The sequence below is a fragment of the Xenopus laevis genome, chromosome 7L (genome assembly GCF_017654675.1).
Source record: "Xenopus laevis strain J_2021 chromosome 7L, Xenopus_laevis_v10.1, whole genome shotgun sequence".
NCBI lineage: Eukaryota > Metazoa > Chordata > Amphibia > Anura > Pipidae > Xenopus > Xenopus laevis.
The window spans coordinates 68116165-68140447 of NC_054383.1; the positions used below are offsets into that span (position 1 = coordinate 68116165).

Genomic DNA, 24283 nt, shown 5'->3' on the forward strand with positions numbered 1-24283 from the left:
AAAACTCTGTGAATCAGGCAGGTAGAGGGTGGAAAGGAAAATATATCTATGTTAAAGAAGGTTTCATTTTCATGTACAATACTATTTTCCTTGAGTTTTAAGGACACCACCCACCACTGAATCTGTTCAATTGCTTTGAGCATGTAAATTCCTTTCTGCTCTATGGGTATGTTAGAACTGTGAAGATTCCGTGTTTTTCAAACCTTGGATATCAAAGCTAAGGATAACAAGAGCCCAACCTGTGTTTTTACATTAAGAAAATTCATGAAACGTGTTTCCTCAGCTTGTAACTCTAAACTTGGTAAAAAAAAAATTTTTTTAATTCGTTTTTTTAATGTGTTGATCTAATTGCTACTGGAAATAACAGTGACAGAAGAAACTAATACTGTCAGAGCCAAGCTCTTCTCCAAGTTTTGAATAAGAAACATTACTATATTGGAATAGTTCTAACAGAATATATTTTCTGTCTGGATATTCAGGTAGTGCTGACCAGTTTCTTGTCTGGCTTTCCAAGCAGTTCTAAAGATTCCTCACTGTGTTATTCCCCTTTGATGAGATCTTTTGTTTGATCTGCACCATTGGAGTTTTAGCACAGAACTGAAGTTTTCTCTTCAATATAGAAAAAGGAGTAAGTACAGTATAGTGAAAGAGAGGCATGTGTAAAATATGTAGTAACCCCAGCTTAGAGGATTGTTGAGTGAAGATGAAAGAAGTGTGTACATGAACATATTTATATAACTCTGCTGTAAAACATTTCCCATGTAGATAAATATAAATATCTTTATTTTTTGTTTATATAATGTTACGTGTACATGCAGAGCTGAACAGTAGATTGCAGATTATTTTATTAATCCAGCACAAGATGGAGAGCACCACCCAGAAATATTATATGTTTATACTAGGTTAAAAACATTTTTTTAAAAAAAATAAACAATTGTCTAGTAGAAGTTAAGTTGCATATCTACGTATATCTTATTAAGGTGACCATGAAGATATTTCATGTGTACCTCTATCTTTTAAGATTGTAAACAACTTTATCAGTTTGCTAAGGGGCATATTTATCAAAGGTTGAAGTTCGAAGTTAAAAAAACTTCGCATAGACAGATTAATGCATAAGGTACTACATGGATCAGATGCAGGGACCCACCAATGTGATCTTTGACATGTTGCCACTAGGGCCTAAAGCAAGTCCTGGCAAGGTAGGTTTAAGCTAGCTCTAGTTAAGTGTTTCCTAATTATAGTGTTTCTGATATTATGCACAGTGATGCCAAAAACCAATTGGCAATCAGTATAATTGGGGAAATGTTACCTTTCTCTATTTACATTTTATGGTGTAGCAACCAGCAAGCCCCATCAGAAAACCCATACATAGACTGTTTTGCATGTTGCATTGTACCATATTAAACAAACAAAAGAGCCATTTACTGTTCCTTTAATACATATTTTTATTAATCTTAGAATAGCAGTTTTTGTCTGGAAGTTGAAAAATACAGTGAATAAAAAAACATTATTGGTTAAACCCCTTGTGCAATACTCAAATAATTATGCTGACACGGTTTTATTAATAAAAAAAATGTAAATGTGTTATTTACATGATACAAGTATTCTGTACTTGAAAATGTGTATTTTGTTATTTGTATTAGTTAGAGTTCAGTTTCTAGAATTCTGGAATTCCAAAGAATTACACAATAGTATAACAAAAGTAGATAGTTAGAGAGAAAACCACCTATATAAACATTAGTAACAGCCTTGAGACTCAATTAATATTATTGATCAAGAACTGAAAACACTGTAGCACTAAATTCTAACAGGAGACCTGTGTAAGTAGAAACACCCCAGAGACAAGGTTATAGTTGTTTATATGAAACCTCATCTCAGTCTGATTTTCTATTCAGCACCTTGTTGCTATTGTATCCAATGCTAGATATTGTTTTTAACTAATTAATGAACATGAATCGTTCTAAATGTTTAATTCTGAATAACTGAAGTTTAACTTTTTCTATTAAGTTAAATAAAAAAAGAATATTGGATTCAGTGTTCATACTACTTGATCATATTTTCTATGTACTCTATATAGTAGGACTATAGAGCAACGCAGTAGGCTAAATTTATTTGCACAATGCTAGCTATTAATAATTGTGACCCTTCTATATGTCAATAATGGGCTCTCATGTCAAACCTCCCCATACAAAAGGAAGTGTGTTGTCCCTATTAAATAGAAAGCTGCCATGGATAGTTCTTCAAGTGAACCCACTTTTGTTTCCTGGCATTCCTACCAAAGTTCTTATACAATATGTATTTGGAATCAAACATATGTGTTGAAGTTTCTTGTCTTACCTTAACCTTTTCCGTCTTTATAATTATCTTTTACTAGACTATATAATTGATAAAAAATGTATATGTGAAGGGTAATAATTAAACCTTCTTTGACCTTGTCACTGTATGCTATATTAATGTAAATGCAATGTGCCATAAACTGTACTTATCAGTTTTGGTTACCCAGGGGCGATCCTGGCCCCTCCTCTGCCTGAGGGGCGAAGCACCCCTGTGGTTACCTTTAACCTTGAGAACTTAAGATGTGGCATCTTAGGAGCAATCTATAATTATTTTGATGTGACAATTTTTTTTTATAAAATAAGATACATAAAGCGCCTATACAAGAGAAGGACCTTGCTTCCTTTGGATCAACTACAATGGGAAATAGCAATTACAGTACATAGTCATTTCAAGCTGTGATAAATACCTTCATTGTATTTCTCTATAAGAATGGTATTGTTCAGTAAAATAAAATTGCCAACAATCACCCCACCCAAGTCTTTAGCTTCCTTTGGAGAGGACAGGTCCATGAATCCCATTAAAACTTTTTTGATTTAACTGGTCATCAGGTCTTGGGAGAATTATATCTGTATAACAGGGGATTACTCATTGCAACAGGGGATGAGTTAATTTGAAAGTGTGTGTCACCGTGTATACTAACCCTAATTTGGCCCATACAGTATACAACAAAATGTTGCCCAACATAAAAAAATTGATGCATTTGTACCCAGGGCCGCCATCAGGAGAGCTCAAGGGGTACCGGGCCTGTGCTGCCTCTTCATTAGCTTCAAAGCTGAAGTCCCGAACCGCCAAAAAGCCCCGAAGCCACGAAAGGAAGCCTCCTGAAGCTGCAAAAAGACCAGAGGTCATGAATAGAGCCAACGTTGAAGTCCTAAAGTGCAAAAAGACCCAAAGCCACAAAAAGAGCCGAAGCTGAAGTCCTGAAGCCACGAGTTCAGATCTACTGAACACCAATGTATATTTTTTTATTTTTTTAAACCCCTAGCCAAAAATGTATTTTAATACTCTATAGGCCCCTGCCACCAATGTTTTTGCCGCCAAAGTACTCTCTGTGGCCCCAATGTTTTTTTTAACATATAAGGGGGCCCTGGCACCAACATTTTTTTTAACTTATCGGGGGACCTGACCACCTATGATTTTTTTAAAAACTTTTATGGGGGCCCTGGCGCCAACATTTTTTTTCAACTTATCAGGGGCCCTGACCACCAATATTTTTAAAAACCTTTTATGAGGGGCCCTGGCGCCAATGTTTTTTTTTAACTTGTAGGGGGGCATTGACCACCAATTTTTTTAAAAAAAAACTTTTATGGGGGGCCCTTTTTTAACTTATAAGGGGGCCCTGACCATCAATGGCTTTTTATAACTTGTGGGGGGGTTACCATTTTTAGCGCTGATGTCTGTGTGGTCTTTTAACTGTTGTGTGGGGTGGGCTGGATCTGGGGTGGGGCTTGGGGGATGGAGTGGGTGTTTTATAAAAGGTAGCCATGTTTGTACCTGAGTGTGGACAAATGGACTTGCATTTAGAATTGTTAGATCGTTTCAATTTGCTGAGGGGGAAATTAGTCAGAAATAATAATAAGGTGGAAGTGAAAATACTGAAATGCCACAAATTAAGCAGGAGGCAAAATAAATAAATAAGGTCTGTGTGCTATTAAATTACAAAATATGACCAAGGAGCTTACAGAATAAGAAATATTGATATACAAAAACAAGAAAATATATATATGCTAAACAGTTTCGGTCTTTGCAAAAGCTATATTTAATTTTGTGCAAAGCAAAATTTGTCTGCGCATTTGTCTGCTGTTCTGCAGTTACTGAGTTTACTGAGTTTTGATATTGTAAGTAGGGATGTAGCGAACTGTTCGCCGGCGAACTAGTTCGCGCGAACTTCGACTGTTCGCGTCCGCCGAATGTTCGCGAACGTCGCGCGACGTTCGCCAATAGGCGTTCGCGTCAAAAATCGTTCGACCATTCGACCATTCGATCGCTAAATCGAAGGATTTTCGTTCGAATCGAACGATCGAAGCCATTGGATTGAATGAAATCATTCGATCGAATAGCTTCGATCGTTCGATTCGAACGAAAATCCTTCGATCGAACGATTAAAATCCTTCGATCGTTCGAATCGAACGATTTTCGGATGTTCGAAGTTCGCGAACAGTTCGCGAACAGTTCGCGAACTGTTCGCATTTTTTGCCGGTGTTCGCGAACGGCGTTCGCGAACACATAAACGGCAGTTCGCTACATCCCTAATTGTAAGTTTTATGTCCACTAAGGAAAATTAAATATGCCACCTAGGGTGGCCCTTCTTCTCACAGATAATAATAGGAACTAGCACAGAAAATGCATACATTTTTTCATTTTACTTAAGTCCTCATTCAGACTGATACGATTAAAAAAAATAGTTAACGTATTTGGTTTTGACTGTGACTACATATCATCCTATTGGGTGTCTGACAAAGCTGCAAAATGCTGCAACTTTAGTTTGAGTAGTTATATAGGAAAATCCAATTTCCATTCATTTCTATGAAATTGCAAAAAAACTCAGATTAGTAGGGTGCAATTTACAATGCCTCATGATTTTAATAGCTATTTTCTTTTCCAATGAAATCTCATCCTGCTAAGCTCCATTAAAAATTGCAAAATACTGTTGCTTTTAAGTTATTGTGAAGGCAGCAATTTAAAAAAAGATGCTTTATCACATTTTAATTGTCTTTAGTATTTATATTTAAATACTCAAGCCTAGTGAGTGACTGTGCCATTCTAACTTGAAACGGAAAGCTAAATATAATACTAAAATGTCGAATATCTTCTAAATAAGATATGCCATTTGTAGGTCATATTTTAATTTCAATGACATTTCAAGGTGAGTAAGGTGAAAACTGTGTAAATATCTGGGGGTTTCAAAGGAACAGCAGAAAAATACAGCCCTTCCTCGGACTATGCTCACATTTTGAAGTAATGATAAAAAGAGCAAGAAATAAGATGAAATGTACAGATCATGACCAAATGAAAACAGCAGCCTCTGATCGAAGGCTTATGAATTCTCAAAGAAAAATTCAAAAGGTTGAGTTTACTGAGCCTTTTTGCCTTAAAATAACCTATATTAAGGGGCATATTTATTAAGGGTCGAATTTTGAATTTGAAAAACTTCGAATTTAAAAAGACCAACCGAAATTAAGTCGAAGGTTTTTATTGGCTGAATAGGTCAGTTTTTGTTTGAATAGGTCCGTATTCAGCCGAATTCAAATCATACGAATCGAAGCATTCGATCGAATTCAAATCAAAGTTTTTTTTTGTCCAGCAATTGACTCCAAATGGGTTCTAGGAGGTCCCCTATAGGCTAAAACAGCAATTCGGCAGGTTTTAGATGGCGAATGGTCGAAGTCGAATTTTTTAAGAGACAGTACATGAAAAATTTCGATATTCTAATTTTTTTCAAATTAGAATTTTGGACTATTTCCTAGTAGAGGTACACAAAAATAGCTCCAATTTTTTTTTATTTCGAAAATTCACCTCGACCTCTGATAAATCTGCGCCTAATTGTCAGAAGTAATGTAAAAATGTTTGATGTTCTCATGCATAATTGTGTAAAACGATATTTTATTATGTATCTTTGCTCTGTAACCTATCTTTTACAAAAACGTATTACTTGTAAGTAATGTGTGAACTGTTCTGAAACTGCTGGGGTACAGATTTGAGAACAGTATTGTATGTAGCAGACAGGCGGTGTCAAAGGCCCTCGCCTCTGTTCAGGGATGATTTCTCCACCATGACATGAATCCCCTCTTTCATGTCTCTTTTGTGACTCTTTCAAACCAGCGGTCTTCTTTATCCAAGATCTAGACATTGCTATCTTCAAAGAAGTGTCCCTTGTCTTTTAGGTGTAGAAAGACAGCTGAGTTTTGCCCTGTAGAGTTCACCCTCCAATGCTGAGCCAATCGCTTGGTGAGAAGTTGTTTTGTCTCCCCAATGTATAGATCTCTTCACTACACTGGACTGCGTATAGGTAGGTATAGGATCCTTTGGGTGTACCAGTTTTTTCTCAGTGTGTTGCTAGGTTTGAAAAACACAGGGACATGGTGTTTGTTGAAAATCCTCCTAAGTTTCTCAGACACTCCAGCTACATATGGGATGACTACAAATGAAAAGCCAGAACCAAAGGCACAGGGGACAGACAGAACAGAATATAGGGTAATATTGTTTTACAATGTTGCCACCTCTTGTGTGAAAAGCAAAACAATTAACTTCACCTTATAAGTGTTACCCTCATTCGATATTAACCACCACCAAAGGGTTAAAGAACTTTCCTTAGAGACTTGTTTAGGTGGGTACTCACAAACATAGAATATCAACTTGAATCGTGAAGCACTTCTCCTGGTATGAACTGTAAATCGACATGCAGCAGCAAATAGTGTAAAATACCTCTTTAATATTTTAAAATCAAGAATTAAAATGCACTCACATGGCAATGTGTTTTTTAAAAAGCATATCTATGCATCGTCCTCCTGGAAGCTCCCCCTGTGTAAAAACGTCCGAGGCAACTTTGGGCGACTATTGAAAACGCATCGCCGCATGCACATTAGCGCAGGCGATTTTGGGCTGTAGCCTATGGGGAAAATACGCTGAGGCAGTTCGGGGAAATAGTCGCGCAAAAGACGTGGCGATAAGTTGCCAGGCAACAAAATCTCCCCGAATCTCCTCGTCTGGCCTTACCCTTAGACAGGCCTGCAAAATTAAGGAAGAGATTATTCGATCTCCTGAACTATGCCGACTTAGACAGGTAGAAAGCCAAACACTGTCTGACATCCAAATTGTGAAGTTTGCTCTCCTTATCCCCCATGGGGTGTGGATAAAATAAAGGGAGTACAATCTCTTGAGATGAATAAAAAGTCAAAGCCACTTTAGGAACAAAGGTGGGTGGCAGTCTCATTACCACCCTATCCGGAAATATCTGCAGATAAGGATCCTTAATAGAAAGACTCTGTATTTCACTCACCCTTCTAACTGAAGTGAGGGCTACCAATATTACAGTCTTTAGTTTAAGTAACTTAATATTGATCAAAGAGACTGGTTCTTCAGATAGAACTGACAATAGTAGGTTCAAATCCCACAGAGGACAAACATCTCTAACAGTAGGTTTCAATCTACTTGTTGCTTTGATGAACTGCTTGACAAGAAGATTCTCACCTAATGGAATGCACTTCATCGCCCCTAAGGCTGCCACTTGAACTTTAAGGGTAATTGGTTTCAACCCCATGTGGAACATATCCAGAAGAAATTGCAAATTCTGAGGAACAGAAGCCATATGCGGATCAATAGAGTGATCTCCGCACCGGAAGGAAAACCTTTTCCAAATTCTAGAATAGATCTTATTGGTTCCTGCTTTCCTATAATAGAAATTACTTGAGTTGACAACCCCTGCTGCGATTGCCATTCAGAATCCATGCTGACAGAGCTAGTCTTCTGGGATCTGGATGGTGCACTGGCCCCTGGCAAAGCAGAGTTCCTCCGCCATTTTCAGCAGGAGAGAAAACCAGGCCCTCCTGGGCCAGTACGGAACTATCATGATGACTCTGGCTTTGTCCAGCTTGATCTTCTTCAGGACCCTGGTTATCATCCAAAGCGGAGAAAATATATATTCCAGACTGCCTCTCCAACACTGAAGCATGGCATCTATTGCTGCTGGTCTGTCCTGAGGAAACAGGGAATAGAATCTGTCTAGCTTGGCATTTTCTCTTGTAGCCATGAGATCTGTAGCCAGACAACCCTACGATGGCTCAGCATCTGAAAGACTGACGGACTGAGAGTCCATTCCCCTGGTACCACCAGTCTGCGGCTCAGAAAATCTGCTCTCATGTTGTCTGCACCTTTTATATATATATATATATATATAGCCTGCAGCGTCAGCAGATGTATCTCTGCCCAACACAGAATCCTGAGTACCAGCTCCAGCAGGCTTTGACAGTGAGTTCCTCCTTGTCTGTTCAGATAAGCCACAACTGTTGTGATCCACTGCTCTATGACCCAAGGAATTCCTCTGGACAAGTTCGGGTCTTTCCACCAACTTAGCGAGTGTCTCACATGAGGAGGTAGCGTCATGGGATTGTCCAGAGAGCTCTCTGTGCCATCCCAAAACTCAGTATTGCTCTCTGTAAAAGCCTTATGTGCAGTCTGTCCCAAGGCACCGCTTCTATCGTCGCTGTCATTGCTCCCAAGGCTGACATGGCCTGCCTGATCGAGCCGATTCAAGCCTGTACTCTTCCTTGACACTTAGAAACCAAGGATCGCTGGTGATCCTTGTATATCTGTGAAAAAAATAATGAAGTCTTTCCCCTACCACGTCAGAATTGTTTTGCAAGCTTCTTCTGACCTATTTCCTCTCTTCTGGGGTTTCCCTGGTCTATCCCGGATTGGACGAAAAAAGGTTTCTCTTTGGTCCTTTGGATTGATTTGACGGGACAAAAAAAAACCTTTTTCATTTCTCTTGACTTAGAAACCAAAGCTTCCAACTCTTTCATCAAAAGGCATGACACAAAGTCTGTTCTTCAATGCCATGTCTGCTGCCCAATGTTTGAGCCACATCGCACGCCTGCCTGCTACTGCTAAAGCAGAAGATCCGGCTGCCATTCTTATGCTCTCCACTGAAGCATCGCACAAGTAGTCTGCCGCTAACTTGATCATTTCCATGGAAGACTTCATATCCTCTCTGGAGACTCCACCTTCCATATTCTGATCCAGCTGAGTGAGCCAAAGTGTAATAGAATGAATGACACAAGCTGTGGCCATACCTGGCCTAAATCCTGCTGCAGAAGATTCAAAGAGCTTTTTGAAAGCGGCATCTATTTTACGATCCATAGGATCTCTAAAACCGACTCCATCTTCTATTGTAATCGCAGTCTTTTTTGCCAATCTGGCCATCTCTATATCCACCTTAGGAGGAACATCCCAAACATCCCAATCTTCAAACATTCCTTAGAAATTATCTCTGAAATCACTCCATGGACTGGAAGATATTCTGGGTGATTTCTTATGACCCAAGAACATCATATCTTGTTTGGTGCAAGGCTTGTCTTCATCCTTTAGATCCATTGAAGATCTAACAGCTTTAATCAGATGATCTATATTCTCTACTGAAAATACATAAGCATCTTCTTTTATATCATCATCGGACGAGTCCATCAATACATCATACGTTTGCAATACGTTTGTTGCGTATTGGACTTAAACCAGGACATGAATTCAGACATCGACTCTGGTACTTCCTGTTGAAAATTTTCCTTGAAACACTCTGAACAAATCCTCTTCAGAAAATCACGTGGAAGCCTGATCTTGCACCGCCCACATCTCTTGGATCTTGAATCCTCATGATCCCAAGTTTCAGAGCGGGAAGACATGGCTGAAAAGAAAATGTTGCAATAAGGAACACTAAATATCCAATTTCCCCACCCAGCTTAGATAGAGCTTATCAGAATGGGCAAACAAACACACCACAGCCGCAGTGTAGGGAGGATACCGTACTGTGTAGAAAAAATCTGGCAATTTAAAATTAGCAGCGTGTCGTCACGTGACCTGCCAGCCGAACCTGTAAATAGGGAACCAAGCTACACGCGACACGTAGCCTAACAACCCGCTCCCAACACGGGTTACTCTGCCCCTCATTGCAACCGGCTCCTGGCTGGTGCTACTGCAAGGAACCAGGGAAGCACCTTAACTTCCCAGAGCCTGCCACCGAAGATCATGCTGCAGGTACCAGTATGAGCATTCTTACAGCCCCGGCTGGAGCCTAAGAGCCTTAAGGGAAAAGGAAGGGGAGGGGAAAAGCCAAAAACCGTGACCCCACAGCTAGGGGCGAACGGTATATCTCCAGATCTGGCCTATCAGGTTAAACCCCCAGGAATCCAGCTGGACCCCTGCTATACCTACCTGATCCTAGAAGGACAGGAGACAAAAACACAGGGAAGCGGGGGGGGGGGGCATTTTATTCTTGTTTGCTGTACCTAGGAGGAGGGCCATCTCTCTCTTTGGTGTGCTGCCTGGGGCCTGAAGAAAACTATTCGCTTCCTATTTCCAGACAGCTGGACTGGTGATTGGATAGCTCAATTAACTCCAGTTGCAACTGATGCATCTTCATAATATTTTGCTATTGAACATATAATCAAATGCTTACATAAATAAACAATCAGAATTGAATTTGGCACAAAATATTTCTTTCCTTTAGATAAACGTTCATATTTGGTTCAAATTGCAATGATTCTCTTGTGAAATATGTTGTGCAAAATGACTTTCTTTCTTTTGTTCTTAACCATCAAGTTTTATACATTTGAAGTAGTGTCCACTGAAAATGTATTTCCATTGTAAAAGCTGATAGAGGAGAAGCAGATCAATAATTCTGAAGAATATGAATGACTTCTTTAGCTAGAAATCCATGGGGTGAACAAATGTGCATAATATTTCTTAATTTTTTTTCTATTTGCTATCATTGACTTGTTTAGCATGGATAAAATAGAGACTGTTACACATTATATTTCCCTCCCTGGATTTTACCATTGCCTAATTCTCTAGTCAGATATGCCTTGTTTCTAGAAGTTACCTAAAAATTCATATTGTGTTACTTTAAAACTTTGAAAACGGTATGGAAAATTACTGAGAAGTGAAGAGTGAAGGCAAAATGGTCTTTCTTCATTACATTAGTAAGTAAGAAAACACAGATAATTGTATTCCTTACAAAATGTGCAGGCAAGTTAATCTGAAAATGCTGTGTCACCTGAAGCAGAATGGAATATTGCAATAGAAAATTAGTTTTCTAAATCTAGAAATATAAGCCTCCTGTTCTAAAACAGGATTATAATAAGGTATCCAGTGACTGCTTATATTATTCCAAGTATTCAGACTCCTGTGTGAACCACAGGAGGACAACATAAATAAAACAAATGATATCTAGATGCTGCTTAACTAAATAGACTTGTGTTTATCAAAAATACATAAATCTGTAATTTGATTATATATAACTTTATTAATGATAAATGACTAAATAATAGAATTTGGTGGGATGTAGCAGATGTCTGTAATCAACTAATTATCTCTCGCAAGAACTACACATTATTACCTATTGCATTAGATTCTCCTTCTTTAATATCAGGGTTACAGCAATGGTAATATATGGTATTAAAATCTGCAAAGTATTGTTTAAAATAACAAACTTATTTGAGGTGTGTTTCAGGGGTATCCCCTATACCTGTTGTAAATTCCCAACACTAGCCAGAATTGGTATAATGTGGTTTGATTGTATTTGGTTAGTTAGTAATTGCAGTTTCATGTATGAGCTCACCCAGAGATGTGTGTCCTCTCGTCCGGAGGGAAGGAATTAAGACATACAGAAGGGGGATTAGGAAGGTTTGCATTAGTAGAGGTAGAGATCTGATTGTGGATGGACTCTACTTTGTCTTTAAAGAAATCAGCAAAGTCCTGAGGAGAGTGCGTCAGGTTGACCGATACTGTTGATGACGGATGAAGAAGAGTATTGAATAGAGAAAACAGGCGTCGTGGGTTGGATTTGTGATTGTTTATAAGGGTACTGTAGTACTCTTGCTTGGCTTTCGAGAAGGCAGAATTGAGGCAGGACAGAAGAAATTTATAGTGAATAAAGTCTGCTTTTGTATGGGATTTTTTCCACATACTTTCAGCAGATCTTGTACAGGAGCGTAAGAATCTAGTTTGTGAATTTAGCCAGGGTCATGGGTTTTGAGAACAGGCTTAGCCTGTAAAGAGGCAAATGAGCCAATGTTGTGGATCGTATGTGATTATACTGACTTACCAGGGTATCAGGATCAGACATCTTCTTAAAGGAAGTGAGACTGGACCTGAAAGACGGAGCTAAGGCTGGAAGGTCAATGTCATGAGTATCCCAAACTAAGAAAGTGGAGTAAGAAGCAGGTGGGCATGGAGAGTGAGAGATGGAAAATGTAACCAAATGGTGATCGGAAAGGGGGAAGTGTTCACTGTTAAAACCAAAGAGACAGAGTTTTTTTTAGTAAAGACTAGATCCAGAAAGTGGCCATCCTTATGAGTAGGGGTGTTTGTCCACTGCTGGAGCTCAAAAGAGAAGGTTAGGCGGAGAAAACGAGAGGGCCAGGGTTGTGAAGCATCATCGATGTGGAAGTTTAAATCCCCAAGGATGATTGCAGGGCTGTCAGTGTAGAGAAAGAAAAAAAGCCAGGTGTCAAAGTCAGAAAGGAAGGCAGCAGAGGAGGAGGCTGAAGGGGTTCTGTAAATGACAGCTACACGTACAGAGAGAGGGTTGAAAATCTGAAGGGCATGCACCTCAAAAGAGTTAAAAGAGAAGGCTGGAGGAATAGGAATAGGTTTTAACCGACAGCGAGAGGAGAGGAGAATTCCAACTCCCCCACCACGTCCAATGGTTGGGGGGGGTGAAAGAAAAAGAGACCACAATGAGAGAGGGCATCTTAAATTGCAGTATGATTCTGTGAGAGACAGGTTTCTGTTAGTGCAAGAAGACTAAGTGAATTAGAGCAAAAAAGATCATGGATTAATGTGGTTTTATATCAAAGAAGGAAAAAAATACCCCGCTCAATCCAATTAATTCAAACAGGTCACTAAAATAGATTATAAATACACCTTTATCACCAGGCTAGAAATAATTAATTATGTATATAGTTATTTCCTTGACACCACCAATATTTAATTAAACCAATCACATAACAAGTTAATTATTCAATAAAGTGCAGTGCAATAAGTTAAGAATCAATTGTTATCAGTAAATTAATTAAAATTGATTTATCATTTAATTAATTTAATGACAACAATTGATTCTTAACTTTTTTCCTTCTTTGATATTGTCAATAGGGATGGGCGAATTTTTTCCCTAAAAAAAAAATGACGCCCATAGACTTGTATGGCGGCATGTGTAAAAAAAAAAAGACACGCGTCAAAACAATTTCACTGCGTGACAACATTTTTTTGACACCCATAGACTTTAATGGGCGTCTGCGACATTTTGCCGGCGGCAAATTTTTGGCGAAACTAAATGGGTCAAATTCGCCCATCCCTAATTGTCAATCATAATTTACTGACCTAGGTCAGACCTCTGCCCTAATCTGTAGGATAAAATTATAACCAATTACCAAGGGTATCTTTTGCATTTTTGTTGAAAATGACAATGAAAGATGCAAAGTTGCTGCCCATTACTTTTCACAAGGAAAAGGAAGAGGACATTGAATATGACCATTTCATGCCTCTACATTCCACTCAAAAACAAAGCGCTCTTTTATCATCTCCAGATAAATTGTACCTGGGTAGTAGTTCTCATTAACCAAATAATGATTTGCTTTTTTTCAGTCACCTGTGGGTAAAAAAAATAAAAGCAAATTTTCTCCCAATGTTGCCATTCGAGAAATGGCTTACAAAGTAATTTCAAGATGGTATTACACGCCAAAACGTAAACACAATTTTTCTCCTTCCTCTTCTCCATTGTGTTTTAGAGGATGTGGGGGACTAGGTGATTATAAACATTCGTGGTGGTCCTGCCCAATAGTAGAGCAATTTTGGACTAAGGTGGTCCAAATTGCTTGTGACTTAACTAATTCACCTATTACGCGAACTCCTGAACATCTTTTACTGAATCACCCTAATCCAGATTTTAATACAATTACCAATGCTTTGCTATTTCAGATATGGGCAGCAGCACGCTGGGTTATTGCACTTAACTGGGTTTCTCCTACACTTTTTGTAACTCAATTTGTTTCTAGACTCAATTATATTCAAGAAATGCATTTACTAACAGCCATTGCAGATAACAAAAAAGAACTCTTTGATGACATATGGCAACCTTGGGAGAACTACAAGAAATCTCTTCCTTTTTGCTTTTGTTTCCTTGACTCAATTTCTCCCCACGAGTACATTTACTTATCAAAGTTAATTGTGAACACAACCCGTCATAACAGGATGGATTACAAATTGTGGACAACATAGAAGCTCGAGAAATATGCGTGAATTCTCTTAGCAATCACATTATTACCTGCTCTATACTATTTACCTAAGTATGTTTATCTATTCCCCCTTTTTTTTTTTTTTTTTTTCTTTTGGTTATTCTTGGTTTATTTTCTTTTTCTTTTTCTGTTGTTTAATGGAAGTTGTAATAATTACCTTATATTTCCACAAGTTACTACTGTTGAAATACCTTTCAATGTTTATTTCATATGAAACACGATATTGTGAAAAATGACGCAATGACAAAACTGTACTGTTGACATTTTATTCACGAAATAAAAAAAAAGATATGTTAAAAAAAATAAATAAATAAATAAATAAATAAAAGCAAATCTTTAGTTGGCATAGGTTACTGCCCATTTTCAGATTTCCTAGTGTTGCTATATGGGCCCAGATTTATTTATACATTGTGTATTATAAAATTATATTATCATTTGTTAATACACACGATCCACATGAATTGCCTGAAAATTATAGCCTTGTAATTGGTACTTGATATAATTTGCATCACATGACTCACTGAAATATGTATATTATAAATATTGTACACATTTTGTCAAATATATTATAAGTAAGCTTGGAGTCCCATGACCTGTGTGTAGGGACTCAGAGAGTTAGCTGTATTTTTCTTATAGTTTGGACACTTAGTACGCCATGGGTGATTTTTTTTCCTTTCTGGGGTAAAAGTGATAAAGGAACAATTCAGTGTTTGCCCATTAGTTAGCAGTTTTCAAGAATATAAAAGGCAAAGCCTAGGTAACCTAGTCAGGATTAAGTTAGTTAGGTAGGCTCAGAGAAATAAACATACTGTATATATAAGAACAGATGCGGTTCACATCTGAGCTCACCCAGAGATGTGTGTCCTCTCGTCCGGATGCTGCTCCGAACCCGGCCACTCCACGCTGTTGCTGATACTAGCAAAAAGAGATACTTCCGCATTCATCAGCGCTCTCCACGACTCCAAAGGAGGACACCATTAGTTGTCAAAAATCGGCTTTATTTCAACACACTGTGTGGAACGAACATTGTGCAGTGGGGGCGCTCAGACTCACCCACTGCACAATGTTCGGTCCACACAGTGTGTTGAAATAAAGCCGATTTTTGACAACTAGCGGTGTCCTCCTTTGGAGTCGTGGACAGCGCTGATGAATGCAGAAGTATCTCTTTTTGCAAGTAGGCACAGAGAAAGTTAGCAGAGCAGTCCTTTGCTCCACTGTGGAGTTTAGTAGAACCCCCTGGTTATCAAGCTACTAGTATAGGGACATGAGTGAGTGAGCTCAGAACCAGGCAGGGTGCAAGGTAGCAAGACGCCATTGTGTGATTGTTTTGGGGATAGGATTAACAGCAAGAAGTGTGTTACCTTCTGGGAGGCGTTTGTGCCCTAGTGTGAGGTCAAATCTGAAATCTGATCCTTTCCAGGATCCAGAAGCTGCTTTATGTTTATGCTTCATATGCTGTTCAAGTGACCTTATACTGATATCAGCAAATAATAAACTGTTTGGGAGTTAATAAACAAGTTTGTTTGTCACAAGAGACATCTGTGGTCCCGGTCATTTTGCCAATTCTGTCGGTTGATATTCATGTGATCTAGTAGTTGATATCTATTAGAACTTGGCTATAGTCATCAATTGGTTACACACAGTTGACAGTTACCTTCCATAAGGCTTATATCATCTTTTACCACAACAAAAATAAGAAATAAAATACAATCCTCTTTAGTGTGATTTCTATATATAAAAAATTCCTAATATACTGAATAGACCTTCTACCTGCTATCTCTATTCACCAAAACCAAGTATTGGATTTCATTCACAATTAAGATGATAATTCGGTGTTACAGAATCCAACCTCCAAAATAAAGTGCCAGTGTATGACTTTCATTCCAAAAAAATATTATTGCAATCAAAATTTTGGGCAGTGATTAAAAGAGCTTGGATACCAGTAAAAAACATACGTATTCACTTATACTAAAAACCTAAATTTAAAATATGAATTGGCGATGTAGAAAGTATAGTAAGGTGGAGATATCCCAAATAAGCTGCTAAATAGGCCATTAGCTATATAGTCCATAGGGATACCACCAAGTCAGAGAAGACAGCAACCAAGGGGCTGCAGTCTAAGGTGTGTTCACATGCGTGTGCACACAAATTGTGAGGGCTGCATACAAAGAATTTTTTTTGAAAACACAAAGTTTTGTATTTATTCTGACCTGAGCACACAGTTTTTTAAAACTGTGCATAAAAATTTAAATGTGCACACAAAATGTGCACATACCCGAAAAGGAATTAGAGGGCTTCAGTGTCAACCTTCTCTAACACTAAGGGGCTTGTTAATGAAACCTCTATTTTTTCTGGTTGGGTTTTTAAGGGAAAAAATCTAAATAATTCAAGGGGAAAAAAATGGATTTTTTCAAGATTTATTATGATCCAAAACTGCTAAAAATCTGAAATTACTCTAGCTAATACTTGTCAAAGTCATGTAAAAGTCCATGGCAGATGAGGAAGTGACTAGCACAGGCATGAAACTCGTAAGCAGTGCTCTCCCCCGTCTGCTTTATCTATCTGTACTCATACAATGATTTTACTAGAGAACCTAAATAAAGAAATGTATGAATCCTGCAATACGGTGGGCAACAAGTGTGCCCTTGATGACTTTCGTGTTGTACCACGTGACCTCAGTGGATCGGCTATCACTGGTAGCAATTTCTTGCCTCAATGGCAGATGTGCCTTTTACAATTTGAATATGTTTTTTGGCTCTCATGATTTTTGAGGATTTTGGGCAGTTTGACGCTGGTTTTCATCCGAAAATGGCAATAATTTGTCGTTTTATGTGACAATTAAAAAAAGTAGCACAATTTGAAGCAGAGCTGGAACTAGGGGTAGGCACGTGCCTAGGGTGCAAAGCTGGGGGGGCCCCAGGCACGTACCTGCTCCGTCGCCTACCCATGTCCGGTCTCCTCTCTGCCCAACTGTGTGTGCTATAGCCATATCTTTTTGCGTCCTGTGCATGCGCGTTAGCGCCAACTCACTGCGTATGCGCGCAAGCTCCAATGCACGCGCTCAGCCAGCCAAATGATTAGCCAGGTTGCCTAGGGAGCCTGGCCGGCCTCGCACGGCTCTGATTTGAATTGTCACGGGATTTTGACGCAACTTTTCCTGCCATGCTTTTTTTTTTAATCTGATTTTTTAGTAAATGTGGTTTGGATTTAGGTTGAATTTGCTTTAATAAAAAAATTTGAAAAAGACTTTTATTATTATTTTAGTAAATAGGCCATGAATAGTAAAGTTAGACTATTAGACTATTTAACCTAGAAACCTGCGAACCCCAAGGACAAGAGGAAAAAAGAATGCAATTTCTAAAAAGTGGTTCATTAAAAAAGAGAAACACTGGTAAAATGCCTGGTGATATTCAATACTACCTTAAATTCTTTAAATAAAGGAGGGAGATACACCACAATAGTGAAATAATTGTAAAGAAATCAAATGCTCTTTTCCCTATATGTTTTATCTTTGAAGTTGAAGTCTGCAAAGCAAATTCTGCATATGATCCATGTGTTACCTGTGAATAAGTGTTAATAAGAGTGCTTGGAAAGAAAAAGGAGGTTTACAGCAGTAAATCGTGTTATGTAGGTGCAGTTGCATCTCGTGTAGGGATGCACCGAATCCACTATTTTGGATTCGGCCAAACCCTTCGTGAAAAATTCGGCCGAATACCGAACCAAATCCGAACCCTAATTTGCATATGCAAAATAGTGGTGGGAAGGGGAAAACAGTTTTTACTTCCTTGTTTTGTGACAAAAAGTCCCACAATTTCCCTCCCTGCCCCAATTTGCATATGCAAATTAGGATTCGGTTCGGCCAGGCAGAAGGACTCGTCCCAATCCGAATCTTGTGGAAAAAGGTAGAATCCTGTATACGTTCTTGGAGCAGACATTCCAGGGAGGAATGCAGGTGGCTTTTCCCTCTTGGAATCTGAATTGCAAAATCTAAGGGGATAGTTTACAAAACTGAGGGGGGGACAGCAAGCCACTGGTGGGTGGAGGTGGGACAATTTTGGTATTAGAGCCATATAGCTTGTTACAGTTAGAAGGGAATGTATGGGGTAAAATGGCAGGGTGGCTGCAGCCAATCTACAACAACAGATTTGCCATTTTGGGCGAAGATGTTGAGGAGGGCAGCTATGAACTGGCATGTATGGAGCAAGCTGACTCTTAGAGCAGGGTAATTTGTTACAAGGAATACATGTCGAAATGTTGCCATCGCCCATTAAAGTCGCGCGCCTTTTTTTTTTTGACACACAACACCATACAAGACTATGGGCGTCATTTTCACAGAGAAACAAGGCAAAAAAAATCACCCATCCCTAGTCAAGACTGGCAATAACAGGGTATTTTAATCATTCACCCACATATTGAATTGGGTCAACAAAGACACTAAACTTTAATACCTTCAAATCATTATTTCAGCTTGTACATTTGGCCATGAGGTTCTCAACGAAAAACACAAAAGAGAAGTGGCTGTAATTTAAAATTGTATTAAAGCATTACTATTCTAAAAGCAGGGACAGAACTAAGGGTAGGTAGAAGAGTCACATACCTAGGGCACAAGAGTGATGGGGGCTATAGGCAAATATCTCTTCTGTCTGCTTACCCCAAACGTTTTGTAAGTTTGGGTTGTGCGTACACACGGGGGGGACAGGACCTCCCCCATGCTTGTCCCAGCTCTGTCTAAACATTTTCCATAAGAATAGAAATCTAAAAGCATGATAAAACCCTATTTATCTTACCACAGTTGTAAAGAAGTTAATAGGAATGAAGAGGACGGCATTTAAAAATGACAAGTTTGAGACCTTATTTTAAGACCTATGAATACTACTAAAAGAGTTGTAAGGCAGCAAAAATGCATGAATATGGTTTGACAGTGACCCCCCATTAAGGGATGGTGTTATTTTCAGGGCAGCTCCTGCCATGAGCCAAGGTGAGATCCTTGCCTCAGGCAGCAGTGAGCAGCCATTTATCAGGGGTGACAAAAAGCTGCCACTGGTAGCTTTAAAAGCTGAATTTCCATTTTTAAAAATAGAAATTTGGCTCTATTAATGCCGAGAGTGCATCTACTCCCTAAGCTGAATATCTGGGGCATGTGCACCTGGACCCACCAATTTTTGTTGGGAGTCTACTTTACATTTCACTGGCTTATATGGTATTGTCTATATAAGGTACTGGAGGTTTTTAACAATGTGGTTTTTAAAGTTTTTGATGCTTTATTAAACAGTTAATCTTTAAAGTGGACCCGTCACCCAGACACAAAAATCTGTATAATAAAAGTCCTTTTCAAATTAAACATGAAATCCAATTTCGATTTTTTATTAAAGCATTCATAACTGTTGTAAACTCATTTAAAAATCTCAGCTGTCAATCAAATATTGTCTGCCCCACCTCTATGCCTAGGCATAGAGGCGGGGCAGACAACTGCTTTCACTTTCCATTCAGCACTTTCTAGATGGGCATGGGGATGGACTTCAGGTCCCCTATTCTGGTGCACAAACAAGATTCTGAGATGATACAAGGCTTGTCTTAATAACAGTGTCCACAAAATGGCTCCTGCCTGCTTGTTATAATTATGAATTCCCAGACTGAAGGAAACAAGATTCTAATAATTTATATAGTGTAATTAAAGTTCATTTTGCTTGACTAATGTGATAAAATAGGATTTTGAATAATTTTTTTGGGTGACGGGTCCACTTTAAAAGCTGACATGAGAGAACCTATTCAGGTGACCAGAAAGGAGTTTCCATCTTATGGGAGGAGGGTTTTTTAAAGGGAGTGCTGTGATGTGGTGGAATTCTCTTCATAAAACAGTTGTACTGGCTGATACATTAGATAGTTTCAGGAAAGGGATTCGATTAGAAATTCAGAGTTTCTTAAATCAATTCATAGTACGAAGATGCTTACATCTTCATAATTCATCCCCAAAATTTTATTGTATACCTAACAGACCGGTCAGCATTATTTTTTTGTCCATTGGTTATTGGAAATCTATTCTCTTTCATAGAACTCTCATATGAAATATACCTTGAGGATATATGTACAAAAATGTATATTAACCATGTATAATGTAAGAATATGTTCCACTCACCGATACATTTATTAGTTGCATTCACAATATATTGACTCATTTTTTGGACAGAAAATCAAAGCTTGATCCCAATCTATCCTGTAGCAAAAGAGTGGAGGGGGATATCTCATAATTAAGAAGGAAATTCATTATTCAGACTAGAGAGGGAAATTATAATATATTACTCACTTCCTTTGACCAGCACACACTGCTCCAACCTGTCCTCCAAATCCTGAATCTATACAAGGTACCAGTAACTACAATGCCCTAATCAGGGATGATTCTGAGAATTAGTATCCGGTGCTTACATATAGATCACTCACAACAAAAGTTCCAAGTATGCCACTGGGGGTGGGGGTAATCTGAAGTGCAGCATCACAGGGACACAGGGTGGCACATTCCTTTTAGTGACAACTAAAAAGGGAATCTTCAACTAGCAAACTGGTTGTTTCTAGTCAGAGTAATGCTGATTCCAGAATGTGTCCAGATAAGTTTTAGATAACCCTTGAACACAGCACTATGGTATAAAAGTGCATCCAGGCTAGTTTGGGAGTGCAAGAAAGAAAGGGGCAAATAGAGACACACAGGGAGAAGGAACAGTTTGAGAGGCAGAGAGGGGGTATAGAGTAGAAGAGAGGCAGAGGCAGAAAGCTGTAACTGGACTGCAGAGAAAGTGTGAGAGCACCAAGATTAGCACAGGTTACAATGGAGTGGAAGGTCTATCTGTTCTGCGGCTCCCTGCTGTTTGTTTGCTTACAGTTCCAGAGCTGTGCAGCCCACCCGTTGATGGACTTGGACAAAGACAGAGACCTGGACACCTTCAAGGTGAGTTTGTTTCATGTTTCATATATAATTGTAACTTATTTTCCCAATAGATCCATACTGAATGGAGTGTACTGGACTACAGAACTATAGAGGTAGGGGATAGATTATAGCTGGGCAGAAAAGTGTGAAGGGCATGAGCTATATAAATGTGCTAAAAATAAATGATTTTTTTTACATATATAAACATGCTAAAATAAATGATTTTCCAGGGCTATAAATGGCACCTCCTCAGCCATTCTCACCTCCCAGCCTGCAGATGTTAATAAAAATGGTAATATTATTGATTTACGGTTGCTGCATGGCAGGCTACATTAACATTCCCTGCAAAGCAGCCGTCTGGGCAGGTATGTCTGTGCAGCATGGGGTTAATGAAACTGTATGTCAGATTTATATCCAGTCTTCATGTTTTGCAATAGGGGGTACTGGAGAGGCTGGAAGAGAAACTGGCTCTTATAGAAGCTTTGGATGCAGATGCCACAGAGCCTAAATCGCAGGATGTCGATGCTGCTCGGCTGCCGGTAATAGATCAAGATGACATTGTCTCCCAGTCGCTGTCAGATCCACAGCTCCCACTGAAGGACTCGATCCTCAAAGGGTTAAGGTCCCTGCGAAACCCCAAAATGATGAGGGGTTCCGGATGCTTCGGGAGACGAATAGACAGAATCGATTCCCTGAGTGGAATGGGATGTAATGGTAAGTCTTTGAGATAGTTCTATTATGTGGTTTTCTATGGATGGGATGGGCTCATGGGCATGGCACACAATGAGTTAATGCTTTAATTACTGCAGCACCTTTATGTGTCGGTGGCTGAAGGCTCTATGATATCGTAGCGTTTCTATTAAATATAATTATATATTAAAATGGTATAAACATATTAGCAAATATAATAAATAATAGAAAACAAATGCATTCAAATAATAAAGTAATACATATTTAATAAAAAAACAGTATAATTGCAGAAAGCAATGTATTCCTACCCCAGCCTTGTGTAGGGGAATTACCGTAATTAAAGGGATACTGTCATGGAAAAAAAATTTTTTTCAAAATGAATCAGTTAATAGTGCTGCTCCGGCAGAATTCTACACTGAAATCCATTTCTCAAAAGAGCAAACAGATTTTTTTATATTCAATTTTGAAATCTGACATGGGGCTAGACATATTGTCAATTTCCCAGCTGCCCCAAGTCATGTGACTTGTGCTCTGACAAACTTCAATCACTCTTTACTGCTGTACTGCAAGTTGGAGTGATACCCCCCCCCCCCAGCAGCCAAACAAAAGAACAATGGGAAGGTAACCAGATAGCAGCTCCCTAACACAAGATAACAGCTGCCTGGTAGATCTAAGAACAACACTCAATAGTAAAAACCCATGTCTCACTGAGACACATTCAGTTACATTGAGAAGGAAAAACAGCAGCCTGCCATAAAGCATTTCTCTCCTAAAGTGCAGGCACACGTCACATGACTTGGGGCAGCTGGGAAATTGACAAAATGTCTAGCCCCATGTCAGATTTTAAAATTAAATATAAAAAAATCTGTTTGCTCTTTTGAGAAATGGATTTCAGCGCAGAATTCTGCTGGAACAGCACTATTAACTGATTCATTTTGAAAAAAATTTTTTTTCCCATGACAGGATCCCTTTAAACGTGAGAAGCGTCTGATAGATACGAATTAGCTTTTTGCTGAAAGCAACTTGTCAGTAGCAAAAAAAAGAATATTCCAGAGTGTAGTTAGAATTCACGAGTAAAGGATATATCAACCACAGGAGGAAATTGGAACTTTCAACTCATCAGTCATTATCTAAGTTGTACTGTATGAACTGTGAAATATAGCCTTTAGACCCTTTGTAGTCTATAAAATCCACTCAAATAATAGAAAGGGCATTAAACTGGCTTCCAGTAATGATATATAAATAGTGTGATACAAGGCATATTTGGATAATTTCCCCTGTCACATAAAGGTTTCAACATTGCAAACCAGATCATTGCCAGCAAATCTTCTCAACAAAGGGCTGAGTACTGTATCTGATATGTGAGTTAAGCTGGTCATAGATGCAAAGATCCGATCGTACGATGATTCCCCAATCTCCCGACCTGCCACTAACCATTTATAACAAAGACTCACCAGTCTGATCAAATAAAGTAGTTAAAGAACAGATCAGCCAATGTTCTACCTCTGACAGCAATTGTACGATAGTTATGTCTGACAAAGCTAGTGACAGTCTCCCACTGAAGATCGTATGATCGGCAATACATGCAGAGATATTACCCGCAGCCAACAGAAATCTTTTAACCTGTCCGATCGACCTATAGGGACTCTCCACACACGGTCCGAAAATCGTATGAATCCTCGATTCGTACGATCGGATCTTTGCGTCTATGGCCAGCATTAAAGACAGATATATATGGAATCATTTATAACCAGTATTTATTGTTCTGTTTTCAGGATCCAGGAGATATTGACCCAGCAAGGATTTCAGATTCTCTTCTGTTTCTTTAATTCCTATAAGAAAATTTGCATAGACATTTGTATTCTATTTAAGTCTCTGTTCTAATTTATTTATTTATGACTATTTATTTGGTATTTTATAACAGCATTTTGGTAGCACTTCATAATTCATATTAAAAATGACAGCTGGCACTTTATATTGGCTTCTGTTATTCATTTCATTAAACTGTCAGTTAATTGCTTGAAATGTTAATGCAAGTGGAACCTATCTGCTAGAAGAAGGAAAAAAGATCCAGAGACATCTTCCAGTGTTGAATTGTCTTTTAATACAATTACTTACTTACTGGATTATATCTGAACAGAAAATATATACAAGAATTAGAATCCATAACTGTAACTAGTATTCATGCTCTGCAAAGTGTTATCCCAGTAAATACTGACAGTTGGGGGCAGCTTTATCGAGTGAATTTAAAGGGTAGTTCACCTTTAATCTAACTTTTGGTATGATGTAGATAGTGATATTCTGAGACAATTTGCAGTTGGTTTTCATT

General features: G+C 38.6%; 1 protein-coding gene across 1 annotated transcript; it reads left to right on the forward strand.

Annotated features, from left to right (window-relative positions):
- The first annotated feature begins 21059 nt into the window (after positions 1 to 21059).
- nppb.L (natriuretic peptide B L homeolog) lies at positions 21060 to 23929 on the forward strand. Its single transcript, NM_001095529.1, has 3 exons — positions 21060 to 21285; positions 21702 to 21978; positions 23730 to 23929. Exons 1-3 carry the CDS (start codon positions 21166 to 21168, stop codon positions 23744 to 23746), a joined length of 414 nt encoding a protein of 137 aa, NP_001088998.1. The 5' UTR covers positions 21060 to 21165; the 3' UTR covers positions 23747 to 23929.
- Positions 23930 to 24283: the final 354 nt, after the last annotated feature.

Excerpts from the sequence above, each read along its gene's own strand:
- nppb.L (NM_001095529.1), top strand. The coding sequence starts at position 21,166 with ATGGAGTGGAAGGTCTATCTGTTCTGCGGCTCCCTGCTGTTTGTTTGC. Across the intron at positions 21,286-21,701 it reads GAGACCTGGACACCTTCAAG|GGGGTACTGGAGAGGCTGGA; the intron begins GTGAGTTTGTTT and ends GTTTTGCAATAG.